Below are 24,232 nucleotides of genomic sequence, written 5' to 3' on the forward strand. Positions count from 1 at the left end.
TGCTCAAAGACACTTTGGCACGCTGCCCAGGAACCGAACCGGGAACCTTCCGATCACGAGACGACCACTCTGCCTCTTGAGCCACTGTCACACCAAATATTAATATTATATATACTGTATATATATATTTTTTTTATATTAATATGATTGAACAGATGTAATTTCTCTTCTGTTCCTACTCGGGTTTAATTAACTGAATAAGTACAGCTCATTTAACCTGGGTTACAGATGGCTCACTGTGGATTCAGACACACCTCCATAGACATGGTGTTCATAATCAAGCTAAGCTAGCTAGTTTGATTCGCTAGTCAGCCTTGCTTGTTGCATAAACAGATGTTTGTTGTTGTTTTTTTGACGAGTTGGCCTTGTGGACTCGGTGCCACGGTAGGACAGCATGGTCCCGTGTCCCACACCAGACGAGACTTCCATTCACGTTTCTCGACGTTTGCCACAGGGCTACAGAGCAGCCAGCTTCCCCCCCCCCCCCCCCCCCCCCCCCCCACTCCTACCCAACCCCCCCCCCCCCCCACCCACCCAACCACCTCCAATGTACAGTCCCCCCCCACCCCCACCTACCCAATCCAATGTACAGTTTTTACGCCTAATGTATATACTCTTTTCTTTCTGGACTCTTTTTGTATCACAAACAGTACTGTAATTGCAAATCTGGTATGTCATAAATGTATAGATGTAGCAGTACTGTCTATCTGTATGTCATATATGTTACGATGAATTGAAAATGGGGGACCCTGATGTAAACAAGACGAAAGTCTTTCTCTGGTCTGCATCCCCTTAACAATTGTATGTATTGAGCCGTACTGTACTGTACCCATTCTGCAATCTGTTAATAAAGTTTTCATTCATTCATTCATTCAAGGAAGAAGACCAACAACAGTGTATGCCAGGCAGCACTGCAAGCTCATGTGACACAACACTCCCCCCTGGTGGCTGAAATTGAAGATTGCTTGTTTAAATTATTTCAATTACATTTTCAACAACTATATATATATAATATATATATATATATATTAAAAAAAAATTAACAACCGCATTACAAAAGTCGATTTCGATCGATCATTATTCGGTTATTCAGTTTTTATGACCCACCACACAAGAACACTGTTTAGTTTGTATAGATAGAATATACTTTGTGTAATGTTTAATTTAGTTTATATAGTTATTAGTATAGTATAGTTTGTAAATATAGAATATACGTTGTGTATTATGTTTAGCTTATAGTTTAGTTATTTATAGCTTATTCAGTTTAGTTATAGTTTATAATTATAGTTTGTATAGATAGAATATACATTGCGTATTATGTGTAGCTTATAGTTTAGTTTATAGTTATTTATAGCTTATTCAGTTTAGTTATAATTATAGTTATAGTTTGTATAGATAGAATATATGTTTGCTATTATGTCTAGTTTATATTTATAGTTTGTATAGATACTATACTGTACTATGTTTACAAATCTATTACGGTTGAGGAGCCGGGAAAAACAAGCATCAAAATAATCTGAATCTGAATCTGAATCCCTACTATTCTGCATCAGCCGAGGTGGGAATTAAACCCGAGACACCGGCAGCAACGCTCTGCTCATGAGCTATAGGCAGGGGTGTAAAAGGTACCCAGAAATTATACTTAACCTGTTAAGCCTTAAGGTCCCCTGGGGGGGACCCTGCTTTTATTTATCATAAATCGATCAATAGAGACCGTATTAGATCCCCAATTATCATAGCATGGGGTATCATTGGAAAGCCACACTCATTGGCTACAACCATGTGCAAAGATTTTCGAGATCGCCAAATGATTGACGGAGCTAGAGCCCCGGGAGTCGGGGGTGGTAATGTGTACTTTTGCGTACTTTGGGGCACGCCTCACATATCGGCATGTAACTCGAGAACCGCTCAACGGATTTCGTCACCTGAAAGGGCAATCGACAGGCAACAAATAGGACTTTAATTCTATCTATATATTGTATTAAAAGAAATGCACACCCGAGCCACTAGAGGTCGGCAAAGAATCGTCCACATGTGGGCCCTTGGATGTTAACACTTTGATCGCCATGGTTAAATTCATAATTTACCATCCCTAGCCAGCTCTATTTGTCTATGGAGAAGTTCCCCTTCTTTGCAGGGCTATAACTTTTTAAATTGTATTGCTAAATTGACATTATTATGGCCCATTCAATGTCCTATATCTATTGTTCAGGGTGTAGCAACGTTATACTTTTTCATTCACATATTCATACTAAAATACGGTCTAAAGTATAAGTATGTTTTTATCATTTTCTGCAGCTTTCTCCAGAACTTGATTTATAGCCCTAAATGCATTATATTGATGATCAAATACAGTTTGATAGCGATCGGTGCCAGATAAAAAATTTCAACTGGACGTAGTTCTAGAAGTTACTACGTATGATCTGATGTTGACCGGATGGGCGGGGGGTCGTTTATAATTCCGTGGGCAACGTTATATCATTCATCTAGTGTGGGTGATATGATCATTAGAGCAGTTAGTATAGAGGACATTAGAAAATAACGCTGAAACTCACCGTAGCTTCCTCGCGCCGTTGGCAGATGAGCGTGGAACAGAATGTTTTCTATTATGGGATGGAGAAATACCCGGTCCATTTCCAGGTTGTATAATAGTATATACGTCCAAATCATGTTGTTTATCGAGTTATTGGCAACGGATCGCTATGTATTGTGTCGAGCTCGAGTCCCGGGACCTATAGCGAGTGATCGGACCGAATTGAAATGAGCACCAGCTTCTACATCCTGTTTCTCCCCTGGGCGATCCCCCGATCGGCCACCAGATGGCGCTCTTAAACCGTTAGAAAGTTTAGTGGAGCTCAGCAGTATATCTCAGGTCCCCGGGGGAGAAATATGATTTCGATCACAGATTTTTGAAATATTGATATCAAAGACGTGTTACGGCGTCTTCGGCAGAATGAGCATGGCGGGGAAAGACGAGTTTCGGCGTCTCCGGCGATTAAAGTGTTAAGAGGTCAATGTTTTTAAATATATTTTTTTGTAGCCAAGAGTAAAGACCATAACCCTATCAAAAACAGTAGTCAAATTGTATATTTTCATTTTTAACCGATGTTTTATATGTTTTATCGGAAATACAAATTTACCGGAAAATGCTAATTATCGTAAAAACCGCAAGAAATGACTAAATCCAGATTCAACCCTGCCATTGGAAAGAGGAGCATTTCCCCTATCCATAGATGTATGATTTGGCCATAATAAGGTCAAGGTCAAGTTCAAGGTAAAATATGAATTTATAATTAAAGTCGATCATCATTAATTACTGTATCTACAAATCCTTCTGTTTAATCATCTTCCCGCGGTTCATTTGCTTAGATTTTTTGTACACATGATCTCAATAAGGTGGTGAATGAGCCCAGTGAGCATTTTCTCGTGCCCGTATCAATTTTCGATCATCATCATCAAAATCATAAATCATAATTAATTTATTCATTACAATTTACTCAGCCTAGTAACAGACACAATATTTCTGACACTGGAAATACATACCCCCAGGTCCCTAGATGTTCCTAGATACCAAGAACATGCAAATTGACCTTGCAGAAGTGGAGCAATCTTCCATTTACTTAGGCATGTACCTTTTAGGCGAAAACGGTCTACAGATTAGTGAAAGTATGGGTACCGTCTCAAAATCGTGCTCAAGTAAAAGTCAGATTATCTGGCTAAAAACACACTTGAGTATAAAAGTAAAAAAAGTTTCTACTTTTAAATGTACTTAAGTACTAAAAAGTAAAAGTAACAACTTTTTTTCTGACTGTCTTTTCTTCTGATGGCAGGTGTTTAATCAAAGATCCCCGCTTTCTAGTCTTGCACAAGGACCAATCAGCATGGGTATGGGCGGGTTCATTTTCCATTGATGGGGATTTGATTGGCTGTTTTTAAATAAAGTTCGGCCGCAGGATTAATAGCGTTAACGTTAGTTCGGCCAGAGAAACAAATATACTAAATAAAATAGTGCGAGATTTGTACTTTGTAGGTCTGCATTTTAAATGTAAGGAGTAAAAAGTATGTTTTATTTCTCTGAAATGTAAAAGTACAAGTATTACAAACCTAATAATACTCGAGTAAAGTACAAATCCACAAAAACGGTACTTAAGTATTGTAACAAAGTACAATTACTCAAGTACTTTACACCCCTGGCTATAGGACCACGGTGCTATGAGAGGGGAAACATCCAAAACAAGATTGCAGAAGCAGGCGAAAGCCCTCCTCACCATCATCCTCGTCGGCAGAAGAGTCCGAGGGAGTGGGGGAGAAGTCCTTCCATTTCTTCCTCTTCTTGGGTGGGGGCTCTGCCCTGGACTTGGGCTGCTTGGGCCGCGGCTTCGGGGTCAAAGGGCAGGCGGATGCAGTCAAACCCAGCAAGGTCTTCACTTGAGAACCCCTGGGGTAAGAGGTCAAAAAACACAAGTGTTCAAGAATGGTAAACGGTGCATTTATATAACAGCTTATATTCAAAGCGCTTTACAATTTTCTTCCTCACATTCATTCACACACCGACGGTGGAGGCAGCCGTGCAAGGTGCCAACCTGCTCATCTGGAGCGGTTTAGGGGTTAAGTGTCTTGCTCAAGGACACTTCGACACGCTGCCCGGGAGGGGCAGTAATCGAAACCGGGAACCTCCGGATTACTAGGCGACTGCTCTACCTCCTGAGCCCCTAACACCCGCCCTTAAAGACATGCAGGGATGGGGGGGGGTTAAAATAGTTCCAAGAATCTCTCCTCTCTCAGTGGGGTTCAGTACCTCAGTCTCTCCTCTCTCAGTGGGGTTCAGTACCTCAGTCTCTCTCTCCTCTCTCTGTGGGGTTCAGTTTGATTTGATTTGATCTTTATTTATCTCGAACAACCATACACACAAAAATAACAAAAAATACTAAATAAAATACAAATACAAATAAAATAAAAGATATCTTCCTAGACATGGAAGCAATTGTCAACATAGCTCAAGACAAATGGTTTTGTTCGAGAAGGGACAGAAAGAAGCAAAGCTTATCTGGTCCTGCCCCTTCCTTACAATATCATATTAATATGTGTAATAAGTTATCCATCAATATCAAAAATAATATACCTATCCACTGCGGCAAAAGATAAATAAATAATTACAAAAATACTAGTTCACATTATTTTCAAGCTCCTCTAACTTATACTTGTCTCTCTCTCCTCTCTCAGTGGGGTTCAGTACCTCAGTCTCTCTCTCCTCTCTCAGTGGGGTTCAGTACCGGAATCTCTCTCTCTCCTCTCTCAGTGGGGTTCAGTACCTCAGTCTCTCTCTCCTCTCTCAGTGGGGTTCAGTACCTCAGTCTCTCTCTCCTCTCTCAGTGGGGTTCAGTACCTGAGTCTCTCTCTCCTCTCTCAGTGGGGTTCAGTACCTCAGTCTCTCTCTCCTCGCTCAGTGGGGTTCAGTACCTCAGTCTCTCCTCTCTCAGTGGGGTTCAGTACCTCAGTCTCTCTCTCCTCTCTCAGTGGGGTTCAGTACCTCAGTCTCTCTCCTCTCTGTGGGGTTCAGTACCTCAGTCTCTCTCTCCTCTCTCAGTGGGGTTCAGTACCTGAGTCTCTCTATCCTCTCTCAGTGGGGTTCAGTACCTCAGTCTCTCTCTCCTCTCTCAGTGGGGTTCAGTACCTGAGTCTCTCTCTCCTCTCTCAGTGGGGTTCAGTACCTCAGTCTCTCTCTCTCCTCTCAGTGGGGTTCAGTACCTGAGCCTCTCTCTCCTCTCTCAGTGGGGTTCAGTACCTCAGTCTCTCTCTCCTCTCTCAGTGGGGTTCAGTACCTCAGTCTCTCTCCTCTCTGTGGGGTTCAGTACCTCAGTCTCTCTCTCCTCTCTCAGTGGGGTTCAGTACCTGAGTCTCTCTATCCTCTCTGTGGGGTTCAGTACCTCAGTCTCTCTCTCCTCTCTCAGTGGGGTTCAGTACCTGAGTCTCTCTCTCCTCTCTCAGTGGGGTTCAGTACCTCAGTCTCTCTCTCCTCTCTCAGTGGGGTTCAGTACCTCAGTCTCTCCTCTCTCAGTGGGGTTCAGTACCTCAGTCTCTCTCTCTCCTCTCAGTGGGGTTCAGTACCTGAGCCTCTCTCTCCTCTCTCAGTGGGGTTCAGTACCTCAGTCTCTCTCTCCTCTCTCAGTGGGGTTCAGTACCTCAGTCTCTCTCTCCTCTCTCAGTGGGGTTCAGTACCTCAGTCTCTCTCTCCTCTCTCAGTGGGGTTCAGTACCTCAGTCTCTCCCTCTCCTCTCAGTGGGGTTCAGTACCTCAGTCTCTCTCTCCTCTCTCAGTGGGGTTCAGTACCTCAGTCTCTCTCTCCTCTCTCAGTGGGGTTCAGTACCTCAGTCTCTCTCTCCTCTCTCAGTGGGGTTCAGTACCTCAGTCTCTCTCTCCTCTCTCAGTGGGGTTCAGTATTAGGGCTGGGCAATTACTGGAAATAAAATCGCGGTCTCGATTCCTAGACCTATGCAATCTCATTTCTAAATTCTGATGGTTTTTTTATGAACATTTTTATTTAAAAAAAAATATTTAAATACTTTTTTTTTTTTTTTTTTTTTTTAAATCTTCTGTTAACTTTTTTGAATGATGACGATTCTGACTCCAGTTATTTTGTATGTTACAAGAGACTTAAGTTTAAAGGCCAACTCCAACATTTTGGGAAATTAGCTTATTTGCCATCTACCCTGGAGTTAGACAAGAAGATGCATACCTTTTTCTTCTCTGTGCATGCAGTAGCAGTAGGAAGACGTTGGGAACTAGGCTAATGGAGGAACCTACTTCCAGTGACTGACGCTAAGCTAGGCTAACGGTGCGTGTCTTCCTACTCCTACTGCATGCACAGAGAAGAAAAAAGGTATGCATCTTCTTGTCTAACTCCAGGGTAGATGGCAAATACCGTAATTCCTCTAATAGTAACCGGTATTCAATTAAAAACCGGGTCTCTATTAATGACCGGGTGTGCTGTTGAGCTAAGCAATTATAAGCCGGCCTCCTAATACAAGCCGGGTTTCATGTATATTAGAGTTATTGTTGTTATATGCTGGCCTGGCTGTGCAGTAAATACCATATAATGGTATGGTGTTAATGTTTACCAAGAGAGTAAGCCTACCTCAGAATTGTATAAAACGAAGTTATTATTATTATTATACCAGTATTGTGATTGCACTATTTTACTTTATTTAACTTTTTTTGACCACCTGTAATTGCACTGTTTACTACCGTATTTCATACAGTACTTGCTTGGTTTCAATAAATGAACCCAGTACATTTTACTGGGTTCAAACTGACACAAAATGTTGATTTATTCATTATGATCCGTTTGAAAATTTGAAATATAGGCCTCCCTCTTATACAGGCCTCCTCCTAATACAAGCCTGGTACCCGCTACAGTTGAAACAAATACAAGCCGGGGTTACTATTAGAGGAATTACGGTAAGCTAATTTCCCAAAATGTTGGAGTTTTCCTTTAAGTCAAGCACTTTCATATATGTTATGTTTAAGTTTAAGTCAAGCACTTTGATATGTTATGTCGTTTGTTTAAGAAAGAGTGCAACAAATGATTTTATTGAAAAAATAAGAATTGTGTGAGAGAATCGTGATCTCAATTCTTAGGCCCTTGTTACACAGTGTTTTTGTGCTCGTTTTTATACGTTTTTGAATACGTTTGCTGTCCCTATTACATAGAAATGCAGTTTTTGCCGGAAACGTTGTGGCCCTACTGAAAACGCTAAATTGTGTTTCCGTTTTGGAATAGCGCCAAAAACTCGCCGACAACATGTCGTGTAATCTGCGCAGAGCCGTTGTTGCTCAACGCCCATGCGCAGTAGATACCATCTGCGTGCCCTTCCGGTGACAACAGAGCTGTCCCAAATAGCTGCAGCTACCATGTGTTGTCAAGTTATTGTTATAAGGACCCCAGTCCAAGCTACAACAGTCTGCATTCCCTTAACAATTGTTTGTATTGAGCCGTATTGTATTGTACCCATTATGCAATATGTTAAATAAAGTTTACATCCATTCATTCTGCTAGGATTACCGATTGCATGAGCACTGCCGCTGGCTAACGTGAGCTAGCGTTAGCTATCAGACCCTGTTAGCTCAAGCTCCTCTTTCAATCTTAACAAGCATTAAACAAAATGGCCCAGTCATCTATTCACCTTTGTTTAATACACAGCGTTGTCTCTAATGTTATCTAGCTACTGATAGCTCCCGATATCATCAGTTTGGTGCTGGCTGGTTAACGTGAGCTAGCGTTAGCTTCTAGCCACAATGCTATACTGTTATACTGGCATATTCCATTCACGTTAGCATGTAGCTAACAATGTAGCTAACAACATTGCCGATCCTTTTTGAGACTAAACTATCCGCTCTTGGTGGTCACTTGTGTTGATGTTAGTTTTGTTTCATCAACAAATGAGAGGCAGAACACACAGTGAATGTATCCGTTTTGTTTATTGCACTTTTATTACACTTTGCTGAAAAATAAGTGCTGCATTGGGTAAATAGGCATTTAAAGATGGCGGCGCCTTGTTGACATTTTCTTTGCAGGAAGTGTATTGGCACATTCAAGTTCTGATTGGTTGAAAATTGCCTTCATGTTCGCCACCTACTGCCACCTACTGCTTTGGCAGTGTACTACATCACTGTACTCAGGTTGCAAAACGTATGTCTCACTCGGCTACCGATACGCTGCGACCTGGAAAAGCTAAACTAATCTGAAAACGAAACTAAGGTGTAACCGCAGCCTTAGAGAGAAAAATCGTGATTCACATTTGAGCAAGAATGGCCCACCAGCCCTAGTTCAGTACCTGAGGGAGTTGATGGGCTTGCAGCGTGGCTTGCGACTGCAAACTCGGACGTACTCCCTCTTGTTGACAGTGTCCAGGAACTTCACGTACACCCGCTGGTACATGGTCTTCGCGTCGCCGAAGTATCCAAGATACTAGAGTGTGCACATTCAAGAGACACAAAGAGATCACCCCCACAAAAAAATTATAAGATAACCAACTATGGTAGAATAATAATTAGGGATGTTCGATATTGGCTTTTTTACCGATATCTGATATACCGATATTGTCCAACTCTTAATTTCCGATACCGATATCAACAGATACCGATATACTGTACAAGAAGGGCCAGAGCTGACTCTACTTCCTCAGAAGGCTGAGATCCTTCAATGTCTGTACAAGGATGTTGAGGATGTTGAGGATGTTCTATGAGTCGGTGGTGGCGGGCGCCTTCTTGTACGCTGTGACCTGCTGGGGCAGCGGACTGAGAGCAGGGGACACAAACAGACTGGATAAGCTGGTCAGGAAGGCCAGTAGCGTGGTTTGGGTGGAGCTGGACTCCCTAGCGAGGGTGGCGGAGAGGAGGAGCCTTGCTAAGCTCCAGGCCATCAGGGAAAACCCCTCCCACCCACTATACACAGACTTGGCTGACAGGAGGAGCATGTTCAGTGCTAGGCTCACACTACCTAAATGTAGCACTGAACGGCACAGGAAGTCCTTCATTCCAACAGCCATCAGACGTTACAATGCATCACTGTGCCTCACTGCATCACTGAGCACAGAGTGGCAGTTACCATCTTCCTGGACTTAGTTTGAAACAGCACTGTGCAATATTACACATACTGTAGACCTCAGCATATTTTTACTGTATTTATTTACTGTATATCTTATTCCATTTTTTATTCTATTTTACTCTACTCTTATCCTAGGCAACTTGATTTGATTCGTTTTATTATTCTAATTCGTGACCTGTTCTGTCTAAATGTTGAGCAATTTGCAGTGGCAAATTTCCCACGGGATAATAAAAGTATTTCTATTCTATGCCGGGTTCCCCCCCCCCCCCCCCCCCAAAAAACTGAATAATTTCACAAAAACACAACATTATGCATACTTTTGACAATAAATAAAATAAGAATTTGTTCTTACTTGCTTGCCTGGGTAAATAAAGGTTAAATAAATGTATATATATATTTTTTTTTTTAAACAGATACCGATCATTTCCGATATTACATTTTAATACCAATATCGTCCGATAATATCAGACATCCCTAATAATAATACATAAAAGGAAGATTGTGCTGTTGAAACATGCCAGGCACAAAATGTGCTGATGGTTAAATTATTGGGGGAGGGGGACTGGGGACTTACACTGTTAGTGGGGGAGGGGGGACTTACACTGTTAGTGGGGGAGGGGGGACTTACACTGTTAGTGGGGGAGGGGGGGGACTTACACTGTTAGTGGGGGAGGGGGGGACTTACACTGTTAGAGGGGGAGGGGGGACTTACACTGTTAGAGGGGGAGGGGGGGACTTACACTGTTAGAGGGGGAGGGGGGGACTTACACTGTTAGTGGGGGAGGGGGGGACTTACACTGTTAGTGGGGGAGGGGGGGGACTTACACTGTTAGAGGGGGAGGGGGGACTTACACTGTTAGAGGGGGAGGGGGGGGACTTACACTGTTAGAGGGGGAGGGGGGGACTTACACTGTTAGAGGGGGAGGGGGGGACTTACACTGTTAGAGGGGGAGGGGGGGGACTTACACTGTTAGTGGGGGAGGGGGGGACTTACACTGTTAGAGGGGGAGGGGGGACTTACACTGTTAGTGGGGGAGGGGGGGACTTACACTGTTAGTGGGGGAGGGGGGGACTTACACTGTTAGTGGGGGAGGGGGGGACTTACACTGTTAGTGGGGGAGGGGGGGACTTACACTGTTAGAGGGGGAGGGGGGACTTACACTGTTAGAGGGGGAGGGGGGACTTACACTGTTAGTGGGGGAGGGGGGGGACTTACACTGTTAGTGGGGGAGGGGGGGGACTTACACTGTTAGTGGGGGAGGGGGGGACTTACACTGTTAGAGGGGGAGGGGGGGACTTACACTGTTAGTGGGGGAGGGGGGGACTTACACTGTTAGTGGCCGAGAACACTCTCTTCCCATCCCTAAGTTCAGGCACAAACTTCTGCAGCAGAGCCTTCTGGACCTTCCAGATGGCTGGTGGCTCCCTCCCAGCTCTCAATGTCACCTACACACACACACACACACACACACACACACACACGCACACACACACACACACACACACACACACGCACACACACACACACACACACACACACAGACACACACACACCAGAGACGCTCAGCAGGTGGAGCTACAGCACAGACACGTCACACACATTTCAGCAGCAGAAGATGCAACACAACATTGGCCAGGGCTGGACACGCACTTCTCCCGGCCCCCGGCCCCCCAAGGCCTAAATAAAGGAATTTAGAAGCAGACAAAAGACATTTAGGAGCACAGTGAACATGTTTTACTGTTCCAGTAAGGTTTGGTATAGTTTGGATTTGATCGAATACGGTTCTTATCGAATCTCCGTTCCGATTTTAATATTTTTGGTGTCGGGGGGGGCGGCGGGATTAAATATCATGTATCAACTATTCTACCTTTCGTTCTTGGCACTAGTCAGTAAATTGTGGACCCTGACATGAAGGTATCTTTTTCTCTTAACCTGCTGTAACTTAGCCTTTAGTGTTTTGGCCATCTGTTTCTGATACATTTATGTCAGGAATATATCAGAGGGAGGCTTATTAATTTCAATATTTCTGTGGATGATAATGCCTTTTGCTTAGCTGTTATACCTAAGGAAGGAGACAACCGTTTGCCAAGGAATGTAAGCTGTTCACCTTAAATCACTGCTCGGTGGCATTCTTCCACTCTCTGTGCATCTTCCCCTTCATAGCTAAAGCAAAAGGTTTTCTTTAACACTTTGGTTGCCACTTGTTAACATGGTAAAACGTGGTTGGATGCCAGCACCCACTTCAATGATAGCGTTGTGTGAACGCATAATCTCTGTCTTAAATTATGGCTATGTGTCTAATCTGCCCGTCGCTTATCAATGACTTGTTTGTAGTCAACATTGTCGAAACAGATTTTTATTTATTTATTAATTTTTTATAAATAGGTTCATTTCCGTTTTATAGCATTTTGAAAAGCCCTCATTTTTCAGGAAAATATATAGATTCCGTGATAAACAGCATTTACTGGAATATTCTGGCATACACAAAAAACGGTCATTTTTCGCCCTATTTATTAATCGTTTTCAAATAAACGCTAGATTATCAATAGTATATGTGTACTTATGCACGCTAGAGAAGCGATCTGAAAAATATATTCTCTTATTTCCTGATTGCACACACACACACATAGGGCACACGCTGATATCTGTGAAAATAGATCCGATTACCCCAAGACTGGTCAAATAAATTGCTTATCTCAGATCAGATGTTCTCCAAAAAAATTATTCCAATTCCTGATCGCCATTCCAAATATCGGCTGCGTTTATTGATTCAGCGTTGGGTACTGTAAATATGTATTCCACGCGTTTTCCGGCTCGGCGATCACTTGGGTCTCTTCAGATGCCTCGCCGGAGAAGTAAAATGAGGAGGCTGGACCCCCCCCCCCCCATCAGTCTAATCCAATGGGGTGCAGTACCATCCGGCGAGACGATAGGGGGCGGTATTTTCCCACATGGAGCTCAGAGAGAGTCTGCAGCACTAGCGTGAAGCTCGATTGATGAAATATGAATTCAAATCGCTAATAAAAAAAGAAATACGACAAACAAACGCTATATAGCGTTGGTGGCATTCAACAGTCGGCATGAACTAACGACAAAACGCGTCCGTGGCACTCAAAGTGTTAATAGTTGGTGTCTGGGTATAAACTGGAGGTAGTAGGGTGCTCTGTGAACATGCATATAGGATTATCGTTTGTTTGGATACCTCTAATATAAAAGACGAATGTCAGCTAGTCAGTATATTGTTACACTCAAGTGTCTTGCATAGGCAGACCTCTCTCTACGCCAACGTTAGTGCTTGTGCAGCACAGGAGATACAACCTGAGCAGGGGAGGAAACTAAGTTTTTGGCTTACCAGCCAACTGGCAAGTAGCTGATTTTTTTTACCAGCCAAACAGATTTTTTACCAGCCAAAGAAAATAGCTAATTGTGATAATTACCGGTACTTCTTTGTATGTCTTCGTCTAAATTGATTTTCAATCATAGTAATAATCACACCGTGTCTCTACTCTTTAAAATATTTATTAGCATAAAACATTAATAACAGTGTCTCTACTCTTCACAATATTAGCATAAAACATATTAACATGAAAGAGGGATCTATTCTGGACTGGGTTGGGCTGAACTGGGCAGTGAAAGATGCTGGGTTGGACTGGGTTGGGCAGTGAAAGAGAAAAACGGAAGTATGTTGTGAAGTGTATAGATAGATGTGAAATGTATAGATGTAGCAGTACTGTCTATCTGTATGTCGTGTATGTCATATGTTATGATGAATTGAAAATGGGGGACCCTGATATAAACAAGACGAAGGTCTTTCTCTGGTCTGCATTCCCCTTAACAATTGTGTGTATTGAGCCGTACTGTATTGTACCCATTCTGCAATCTGTTAAATAAAGTTGGCAGGGGGTGAGGACAGGGGGTGAGGACAGAGGGTGGGGACAGGGGGTGAGGACAGGGGGTGAGGACAGGGGGTGAGGACAGGGGGTAGGTTCCTCTTGGTATTGCACTTTGGTTAAAGGTTTTGGTTTTGGTCTGATGTGTGGGTTGGAGTTGAGTGGGGTTAGGGACGCGTCTATATTTTAAGCAAGTTGTCCTTCCGCGTTCCCGATTTGCGCTCTGATTGGCCACGCACGTTTCTGGTCATGTGACATGTGCGCCAATCGTGGGACGGCAAGTTCTGCGCCTATTTCCGGGTCTAACAGCCTGCAAACTACCTAACGCCTAGTTTATCACTGGTTAAGCTTAGGCGACTCTTTCGCAGTTGGTTAAGGTTAAAGTTTGGAATCAGGGCAGGCGTTCTATCGCCCTGCTCTAAGACAAACTCTAACCGTAACCAACTTCGAAAGAGCGCCTAAGCTTAACCGTCCAAAAACTTGCCGTCCCACGATTGGCGCACATGTCACATGACCAGAAACGTGCGTGGCCAATCAGAGCGCAAAACGGGAACGCGGAAGGACAAGCCACTTGCTTAAAGTATAGAAGCGTTAGGGACGGGGGATTCAGGTTTATTTGCCATATTATGAAACATTAAGTACAGTGGGATTCTTACTCTCCGTTTGCTCCACAGCATAAAGGAATAAAACGCTACAATTAACAGAATAAAAAAGCAGGTATTGATATACAATAAACTGTCTGTGGTGCATTAACACAAGTACAAGTAAATAAAGAGGGTCTACAATAGAGTTCTTACTATACAGCTATAACATGGTGTATATATAGTAACTTATTATAGTTTAAAGAGTTGGCTAAGCAGGTTCCAAATAGCCGGTTTTCCGTCTACAGGTCAAACCCTTCAAGGACAAACACCCCATATATAGATGAGTCGCATACAATCGGGATCATCTTTAATCTCCGTCCACCCCCCCGCCCACCCTGCCCCGTACCTTCAGGTTCTCGATGTCCTCGTTCCTGACGACGAACTCGTCCCTCTCCCTGTACATGCCCTCCCCTCCGCTGTCCGACAGCTCCTCGTCCGTCAGACCCTCCATGGCCACGCTGCACAGCGGGGTGGCCAGGGGGCCCTCTTTTGATCCGTCCGGCTCCCCCGACGCCGCCGCCGCCGCCGCTCCCCCCGGCAGAGAGCCCGCCGCCGCGACCTCCTTGGGCTTGTTGTCCGTCTGCTGCAACTGGGCCTCGGCGAGCGCCTGGTGAGGCATGGCGGGGGCTTGGTCCTGCTTCAGCGCAGGACTCGCAATCCGGTTGTCTGGGGACGTGTTGAAATAAGAAAATCCAACTTTTTGAGTGTTGGATGTTGACTAGTTAGAGGATATTTATGAAATATATACAAAGACATATTATGAACACACATGTTTTCAACTTCTCAAAATGTATCTTCTTTGGGTGATTCTCGTGAAGCCACTTTAAACCACTGATATTATGATTTTATAGATAACTAATGTTCTTCATGGGTCAGTTAATTATTACCGGTACATTTAATTTATTGTTAAAAAAATCATTGTTTATAAGCATGTTTCTTCTCAAGTGTCCCTGAATACTGAATTGTTTCAAGGTGACAAGAAAATCACCATATATTCCAATAAAACTTATTTTAAACCCCACATGAAAAGCTAAATATAAACATTAATGTACATGAAGATTTGTATTATATCACTTTTGAGTGTTGGATGTAGACTAGTTAGAGGATTTATGAAATGTATACATATCGATGACTGAAAACACAAAATCTGAAAAGGTTACTTTTTTGAGAAAACAAAAAAATATTACCCGGTAGTCGTTTTCTTGCATAATGCTATTTTTTAAGGATACCCAATACAATACACTGCTTTTGGAAAATATCTTGCAGACAGACTGAATAGGTGCAGATAGGCAGTGTATATGATGATGAGAAACCTCCTATCAAATTCATGTGTCGGTTATTGCACTTTTTACTTCTTACTGATGACTATTTTTAAACTGAATCATTTTAAACAATTTCTATTATTTGCTAGATCCAAATGTGAAACACTGTGATTATTTGTATTACTGAATAGAGAGCCTATTAGGATGCTAGATCCTAATGTGAAACACTGTGATTTGCCATACCTTGCTCATGCCTGTATTTTTTATGTCCGTTCTATTTTATAATTTTTTGACTATTTTTAAACTGAATAATTTTAAACTATTTTTACTATTTGTGTTACTGAAAACTGTAAGCGGAGAGCCTATTGGGATGCTAGATCCTAATGTGAAACACTGATTTGCCATACCTTGCTACCTGTCTATCTTTTTATGCTCGCTTATGCCTGTATTTTTTACTGTTGTGAAGCACTTTGAACTGCAACCTCTGTATGAAAAGTGCTATACAAATAAAGTTATTATTATCATCCAAAGTGAAATCAGAAAATCCAAAATGTTGCAGATAGGAGGTTTTGCGTTTCAGCCATCGATATTATGAACACATTCTCAAAATGCATCTTCTTTGGGTGATTCTCATGAAGCCACTTCAAAACACTGATATGATTTTATAGATAACTAATGTTCTTCAAAAGGATTGTTTTTAAGCATGTTTCTTCTCATTACCACCAAGTGTCCCTTTGTTTGAAAGAAAATCTCCATATATTCCAATAAAACTAACTTCTATTTTAAACCCCACATGAAACGCTAAATATAAACATTAATGTACATGACGATTTGTATTATATCACAAAAAACAAAAGGCACCTTTTTTTATGTCCCATGATACGTCAGTGAAAAGTGGATCAGGATGGATATAATGTTACCAACTCTCACATTAAATGTTTATAAAAAGAAAATTAAGATCTTATCACTGAACCTTGTTGTACGACTGAATAAGATAATTCCTTTATTGATCCCCTTGGGGAAATTCATAATTACAACTACTGATCCATTAGTCCTTAACATATAAGTTAGATCCTACATTACATTTGTGATCATCACAATGATGGGTATAAAATGGACCAACTGATCTCAAGCATGCCCTCTTTTTTCGATCCTCCAATCACATTGCTTGCTTACTTTGTCCGAGGGAAGCAACAGTTTTGATTGGAGGGTCAAGAAAAGAGGGCATGCTTTGAGATGGGCTACTGCTGTTAGTAGCAGGATGATGCTAGGTTCTCTTGTTACTGCAAACCCTTGTTTCTCGGCAATGCCGGTGGATTATACTAAATTAATGCTCATCAATTACTCTATACAAAAGCGCATGCAAAATATTACAAAACCTTCTTAACGCTTTGTTTGCCGTTCACGTAGATTTACGTTTCTGTGGCTCGACTGTTGAGTGCCAGAAACTTAGATCTACGGTTCTGTTTCGTTATTTATTTTATTCGCTATTGCCATTCATAATCCATTGAGGCACCTTGTGCATGCTGTACTGAATGTGTCTGAGATCGCAGGCGGTCAATACCGCCGCCTAACGCCTTGCGGCCGCTATTACACTCCATTTGAAACAATGTGGTTTCTTTTCTCTACCAAGCTGGGGCGTGGGGGCAGGTTCTAAAGACTCCGGCAAGACAAGCGGTCACCACGGTTGCCTCGCGGGTTCATCCGCCCGCCCGTCCCTGTGCAATGCTGGATAACGTGGGACAGACTACCGCAACCAGTATTTGGAATGGCGATCAGATAATTGGATTATTCTTTTTGCAGTACATCATTTACAAGGTAAAGACTCAATATTATCAATATTGCGTTGATCCGATCATTTTCACCACGGTATAAAACGGAAATGTATAGATGAAAAAATAATCATTTTGCACGTTGACCGGAAGAAACCCACTGACAATCGACGGCGTTATTAGATTCATAGCTATAATATAAAATATAGGTTTAGCTCTACAAACAAGGTGAGCGCTTACATGGGGTTAATGGGTGGCAAGGCCAGATGCACTTCCCGGAAGAGGCGTGGCACTCAATGTGTTAATATCTTTCTTAATTGAGGCTTATATGAACGGGAAAATCTGAATTAAAAAAGAATAACCCCCCGCCTCCTCTTAATACAAACCTGACCTTATATGTACAGGTGCATCTCAATACATTTGAATATTGAGGAAATATATTGGTTGCCTCCATGCCACACCGACCAAATATTGGGTGCATATACTTTTCAGTAGGCCGACATTTCTGTAATATTTCTTTTGTTTATTATTGGTCTTGTGTAATATTCAAATTCTCAGATACTGAATTCTGGGTTTTCATTAGCTGTAAGCCATAATCATCCAAATTGAAAGAAATAAAGGCTTGGAATAGTTCACTCTGTGTGTAATGAATCTATCCAATATGATTTTCACTTTTTGAATTGAATTACCGAAATAAATGTACTTTTCCTCGATACTCTAATTGATTGAGATGCACCAGTATGCTGAAATCAAGTGCTTGTAACATGAACCTAGAGGCCCCAAGAGAAGGAGCTGTGAAAGTTAATAACGTTCAAAATGTAAACAACGCGTTACCTGTCCTGGCTCTCCTGTCCGCAGACTCGTCCAGGGCCGAGAGGGCCGAGCTGATGCTGTTCCGCAGCGCCTGGTTCCTCCCGGTGTTCTCCTCCTCGTCCGAGCTGAATGACGGGAGAGTCTCCAGGTTCTTCTGCATGTCCTCGTCCAGCGCTTTGCCGCCCGGGCCCTCGTGGGGCAACAAGGAGCCCGACGGCGGCGGTAGTTGTGGGGGCAGGGAGGGCAGGGGGCACTGAGGTTGCCTGGACGAGGTGGAGGCTTTCCTGGGGCGACTGATAGTCCGCGCGGGGCTGGAGGAGAAGCTCTGTTTGGGGCCAGACTTCAGGAAGTCCAGGAAGGAGCCGATGAAGCCCGTCTTCACCTCCGGCTGCTTCTCCTCCACCTCGCGGATCTTCTGCCTCATCCTCTCCTGCTGCTGGTAGCCGTCGTACACCGTGTCCGAGGTGGAGGGGGAGCTGGTGTCGCTGCCGCGCGAGTTCTGCCTCTTGGCCTGCCCGCCCCGCTTCGCCGGCCTCGGCTGTCCGTTGTTGTCCTCCTCGGGCCCAACCGACTTGGTTGAGCCCTTGGAGCGGACCTTTTTCTTGGGGAAGCCTTCGGAACCCAGGCCGTCCTCCCTTCGGATACCCTTCGCGTTCCCCTTGGGTTTGTTCTGAAGCCCCGCCGGATCGTACGGCTGGCCGGCCAGGTGGTAGTCGTTCTCCGAGCCTCCGCCGTCTCCGTTCGCATTGAGGTCCGAACCGTTGTTGTTGTTGGGGTGGACAGACTGCCCCCGACAGTCCGCGGTCATCTGACCTCCATTTAGTGTCATGGACATGGCATGGGAGTTAGTGGTGGCCATGATTGCCTGCTGAGCAGAGGAGAAACTAGGCGACATGTGTCTGATGTCCACGGCCTGGAAGTGATCCTTGGGGTCCGCAGGGTTGGCCATGAGTTCGCCGCCGCCGTCGCCGCCGGACGTGGCTTTGACAAAGTCCTGCGGTAGGACACCGCAGGCGGCCACTGTGGCGGCCAGGATGTCGTCGTCGATGGACAGGATGTTCCTCTCGTCTGCCAGCAGCATGGAGTCGGGAAAGCAGATGGAGTTCAGAGCGAAGTGATTCTTGGCATCTTGGTGCGACTGTTGATTGACCGATTGGCTGTAGTGGTCTTTTGAGGATAGGTGTTTTGAAGAATCGCCGGCGACCGAGCTCTGTTGGGACGCTACCGTGCCCTGCTGACTGTGGCCGCCGTTAACACTGGGACTCATCAGGTCTCGGTCCATTTGAAGGTACTGGACCGGAACGGAGCCCGGGCCTTGGACCGACTGCATGTGCGCCACCTTGGAGGAGTTGTGGAGCGGGTGACCGAGAGGCTGCTGCAGCAGGATCATCTGGTTGGGTTCCAAGAGAACCTGGCCGCTGGGCACCCTGATGAACTGAGTCTGGGCTACTTGCGTCTGGGTCTGGACCTGGCCGTGGTTCTGGTGGTTGTGTCGACGAGTCTCTGGGGTTTTGAGCTGTTTGAGCTGCTCCGAGTTCAGAGGTACGCGGGAGGATATATTAGAGTTAGCCGTTTTGGGGTGGTCAGTTGCTCTGTGACTATTGGCACCGCTTATGAGCTCGATGTGGTGCTGCTGCTGGCTGAGCGAGCCGATCCTCTCGTCCTTCGCCTGGGAGATATTCGTCTGCCCCCCCAGACCCATCAGTTGGTCCTCAGAGCGCGAATTGCTCCGGATCACACTCTGCGTTTTATAGCGGTCGTCTATTTTCGACGAGACGACATAGACCACATTGTTGTTGTGGGCGGCCATGTTGCTCTCGGGGGCGGGGGACGTCTCCAGGGAGTTCGGCTGTAGGGCCTGCTGCAGGTCCCGGACGGGAAGCTCCCCGTCGGGTTTGTGCTTCCCGTAGGCCGGCTTCAGGTCCTGCACTAAGGGTCTGACGTTGTTCTGTAAGGCTTGCGCGTGAGCGGCGGAGGAGTAGTTGGGCGACGGGGCCGACAGCAGGTACTTCTGCGTGCCGTCCGCTTTACCTCCCGCCCCCGTCGGCTGCTGCTGCATCAGCGTGTACCCCCCCTGTGTCGAGTTCGACGTGGGCAAAGTCAGGGCTCCTCGCGTAGAGGAATACGAAGAATTAAGAGATTGTCCTGTGGCGTAGCTCTGAGACTGAGTGACCAAACCTTGCCCCTGTGACTGAGATGTGTTGTAAGTCACATTGTTGGGGGCACCCTGAGAATGGGAAGTGGGGTAGCTCTGAGAGGAGAGGCTCCCGTGACACAAGCCCTGGACCTGGGTTCCATACTGGACCTCCTGTCCCTGGTCCACCCCGGGACTAGAGGAGTAGACCAGGGACTGACTTACGGATGACACGTTGCCAGATTGGCCGGAGAATGAAGGCAGAGTATTGTAAAGGGAAGGCAGTTTGTCTGAGGAGGAGTGGGAAGGCTGGGACTGGGTGTGGGAGCTGACGTAAGTCTGAGGGAGACTGTTGGACAGCAGGTTGGGCAGCTGTGCCGACTGCTGGCTGGCAATCACAGAGTTTTGCTTCTGCCCCGGTGAGTAGCTCTCGGGAGACCCTCCCGTCAGGCTCTGCGAGTGGCCGTGACCCTCGCAGCCACCGGAGGGATGTGGGGCCATTTTGGAAGAGCAGTCTTTAGCCTTGGTCCCCGAAGGAGACAAATAAGCCTGAGATGTCGAGTCTGTTTTGGGCTGCGGAGCACCGTTCACCCCCCCCTGAGACGAGTCCGTCCCTGCAGAAGGGCTACAGGAGACGGGGGTCTGCGGGGACGGGCCCTGTTGATATGACACATCTCCGTCACTGCCCGAGCCCAGGTACCCCTGCAAGGAGTGCTGCGAGCTGGGCAACTGCTCCGAGGCCGTGTGGCTACTGGAAGGCCTCTGGTGGTGTTTGATCACACTACATTCCCGCTGAAGTGAGCCTGAGAAGACCGGGGCGGCGTAAGGCTGGGGGACTCCGTGGGAGGCAGCCAAACCGGTGGGGAGCAGGCTGAACTGGGGCTGAAGCAGGTGGGGCGCCGACTCCTGGGCAGAGCGGTAGGTGGAGGACTGGATGGGCAGCGTGGTGCCCAGCGACGGGGAAGAGAGGTGGTTGAAGGCCAGGGCGGCGGGGCCGGGTTTGAGGTGGAGGAGGGAGTCGTGGTGGGAGAACAGGCCATTGGTGGAGGTGCTGAAGGCGGGGTCCTGGAGGGCCAGGGAGGGGGCGGTCGCATAGCTTCTGGAGGGGAAGGCACCGGCGTGCTGATAGGACGAGAGGGCGGCGGGCGAGGGAAAGGTGGCCGCGGAAGGCAGGGCACCAGTCAGATATAGCTCTGTGGTGGAAGCGTTGGTACCTGCACGGGGGGAGGCATAGACAGGATAGAATAGAATCAAGGCAAAGAATGAAGGCAAGTAGCGGTGCTGTGGAAACAAAAACAACAAAGAAATGCTTGGTTGTGCAGAATAATAAGATATTAGGCCTAACAAAATGAATTGTTTGGTTCCTGTTGGTTGTCAGTTAAGGCCATGGGGTAGGTAGGGAATTTATTTTATTTTATTTTTTCCCACAGCGACTATGGATGGGATAGGGAATTCTTTTATTTAATAAATGTTTTCACGACAACATGGATGCATGTACTCAGCCAGCATGTTTAATATCCATAATACTAAAGGTTGAAATACAAAGACACTGTACTACAAAAGTACAATGTACAAAGGTAGTAGTATTAAAAATGCCACCCCTATATACTGCTCACTAAATATCCTGACGTCAGAGAGATGTGCAAATATATTGTGAAATACTTGCTTTTTATATATTCTCATTATTGATACATTAAACTGTATTGTAAAAAAGAATATATATATATATATATATATATATATATATATATATATATATATTATTATTTCTGTTTTTCAAACTCAATTTGGGTCGCACATAAATCGGCAGGGTCGGTCGGCAACCGGAACCAAACTATTAATTTGGCATGGCCTTAGTGTGAATAAGTTCAACGAGGTGGATGTGTGCAGTGTCCTCACCGGTGGGCCATGACGGGGGTCTGAACGGGGGGAGCAGTGAACCGACAGGACCAGCCTGAAGGCTTCTAGACTCCATGGCAGACAGGAAGCTCATTATTGAGGTCTCTGAAGTATTACCACCTGTGTCAAATGCTCCCGACAGGCCTGGAAAGGAGATAAAAAAAAAGAAAAGAAAAACATAACCAAAGTTGGGCTGGAATCCAAAATTGTTTATAGACAGTATTGAGGACAACGGAATCATATCAGCTCTGTTTCAATCATAACACGGACAAAAGGTGCTACGTTGACCGGTTCTGCGTTGCTCTGCTGACCTGCGGGGTGGTGAGACGTGGTGTAGGTGGGAAGCTGATGGGCGTAGCTTTGCCGCTGCAGGAGCTCGGCATTTAGGTGTGTGGCACCATAACTGGAAATGCAAAGAACACGCAAAAACAATTACACACACAGTCACATTCACACAGCCCCCTAAGGGCTCTCCGAGACAAGCCAAGTCTCGGACGAAACTCCTCGACCAGGTAAAGGCGGTTCTGGGCCGTTTGTTCGACAGAGCCCGGGGGCTATTTATTTCTGTTGAGTGACGGGACAGACACGTCGACTGCCTGTGGTCTATCATACCATATCTCGCTGACCACGCGTGATATTAATAGCTCTATATGATGTCAGCTTGCAAAAGTGTGTCAGGTGCAATGGTGGCTATTCAAAATCTATCCGACATTAAAGCTGTGTGCTGTGGAAAATGGGCACCCTGTGGCAGTGACAGGTAACTGCACTGTGTTTAAACATGGAGGACAGGGAGAGGCAAACATACATTTCTTCAAGCAAGATCACTTGGGCACCAGTACACATTTATGCTCTACAAAAGAGACCATGCCATACTTTTCTACAGATTTCACGGCACTGGTCGTACCCGACCACAATTTCACTGTATTCTCTTTGGGGGGGGGGGTTCTCTTGTTCAGCCTAACTTGGTTAGGCCTAACAAAATTAATAGTTGGTTTCAGGTTGGTTGACAGTTTGGCCATGGGTAGGTAGGGAATTTATTTTATTTTATTTTTGTATTTTATTCTTTCCCACGGCGACTATGGATAAGGAATTTCTTTATTTAATTAAAATGTTCACAACAACATGGATGCATGTACTCTGCCAGCATGTTTAATATCCATAATACTAAATGTTTGACTAAGATTTCTATGAAACTTTATTCAAAAAAGAATTTTTTTTTTATATATAATTTTTTTTTAAACTCATAAAATATATTGGGTCGCACCTAAATCGGCAGGGTCGGTCGGCAACCTGAAACCAACTATTAATTTTGTTAGGCCTTATAGAAGCAATATTTTATCATGAAAAGGTTAATACATCCAGAGCTAGATGGCCCTACAACAAAATAGCTTAATGCACGCCATTGGGCCACATCTTCAGTTGCCTTTACAAAGCAACAGTTTTGATTGGATGATCAAGAAAAGACAGTGGGGTGGTTTGAGATGGATCAATTCCACAATGATTCAGTCTCACATCTAGGTCTAGCGGCCTACACTGCAAGATAGCCTTAACCTAGATACTACTTGTTACTGCAAGTATGTAGAATATATTCCCTTCCCAATATTCACCGTTAATGCTTATACCCAACACACACCACGCACATACCCATGACTTGTACAAAAGGAGTACATGCGGGTAACCAGGAGAGATGAGACTGTGTATTTTAATTTTTAGAGGGCATTGGGTAGCTTAGCTACAGACTAAACACGGGGACATCTTGTAAACACAAAAGGTATAGAGCAGAACTGAGCGACATCACTTCAACTGCTTTCAAGCTAATTAGGTCGGCAGAAAGGTAGGCCTACTTTATAAATCACCCAGGGGGAGATTTAAATGTCACCGGCAGCAGTAATGAAACAAAGCAAGTCAAATAAATAACTGAAATGAAACAATATATATATATGAAGAATGTATCCTTAGTATCGTTAATACACAGTGACTTCCAGGTATAATGCTGTAACTAACATATCAGCTATACTCATATTGACACAAAATATACATGGTGATGGTGACGTGGAGTAAGATTACATGACATTCTGTCAACAAAAATAAACGTTGGGAGTAGGGTTGGGCACCGAGAACCGGTTCTAATAGGAACCGGTTCCTAACTTCCGGTTCTGGAACCGGAAGTAACATATATATATATATATATATATTTTTTTTTACTTTGT

General features: G+C 44.7%; 1 protein-coding gene across 1 annotated transcript in view; it reads right to left on the reverse strand.

Annotated features, from left to right (window-relative positions):
- Nucleotides 1-24,232, reverse strand: part of qser1 (glutamine and serine rich 1) — a 63,865-nt gene that overhangs the window by 20,976 nt on the left and 18,657 nt on the right. The window contains exons 2-8 of the mRNA XM_084337614.1: nucleotides 22,334-22,425; nucleotides 22,023-22,166; nucleotides 18,011-21,337; nucleotides 14,489-14,838; nucleotides 10,937-11,053; nucleotides 8,835-8,968; nucleotides 4,269-4,438 (exon numbers count right to left, since the gene is read on the reverse strand). Coding sequence (XP_084193740.1) covers nucleotides 4,269-4,438; nucleotides 8,835-8,968; nucleotides 10,937-11,053; nucleotides 14,489-14,838; nucleotides 18,011-21,337; nucleotides 22,023-22,166; nucleotides 22,334-22,425 — 4,334 coding nt within the window. The remainder of the gene's footprint in view (nucleotides 1-4,268; nucleotides 4,439-8,834; nucleotides 8,969-10,936; nucleotides 11,054-14,488; nucleotides 14,839-18,010; nucleotides 21,338-22,022; nucleotides 22,167-22,333; nucleotides 22,426-24,232) is intronic.

The sequence above is a fragment of the Notolepis coatsorum genome (assembly GCF_963971535.1).
Source record: "Notolepis coatsorum genome assembly, chromosome: 20".
NCBI lineage: Eukaryota > Metazoa > Chordata > Actinopteri > Aulopiformes > Paralepididae > Notolepis > Notolepis coatsorum.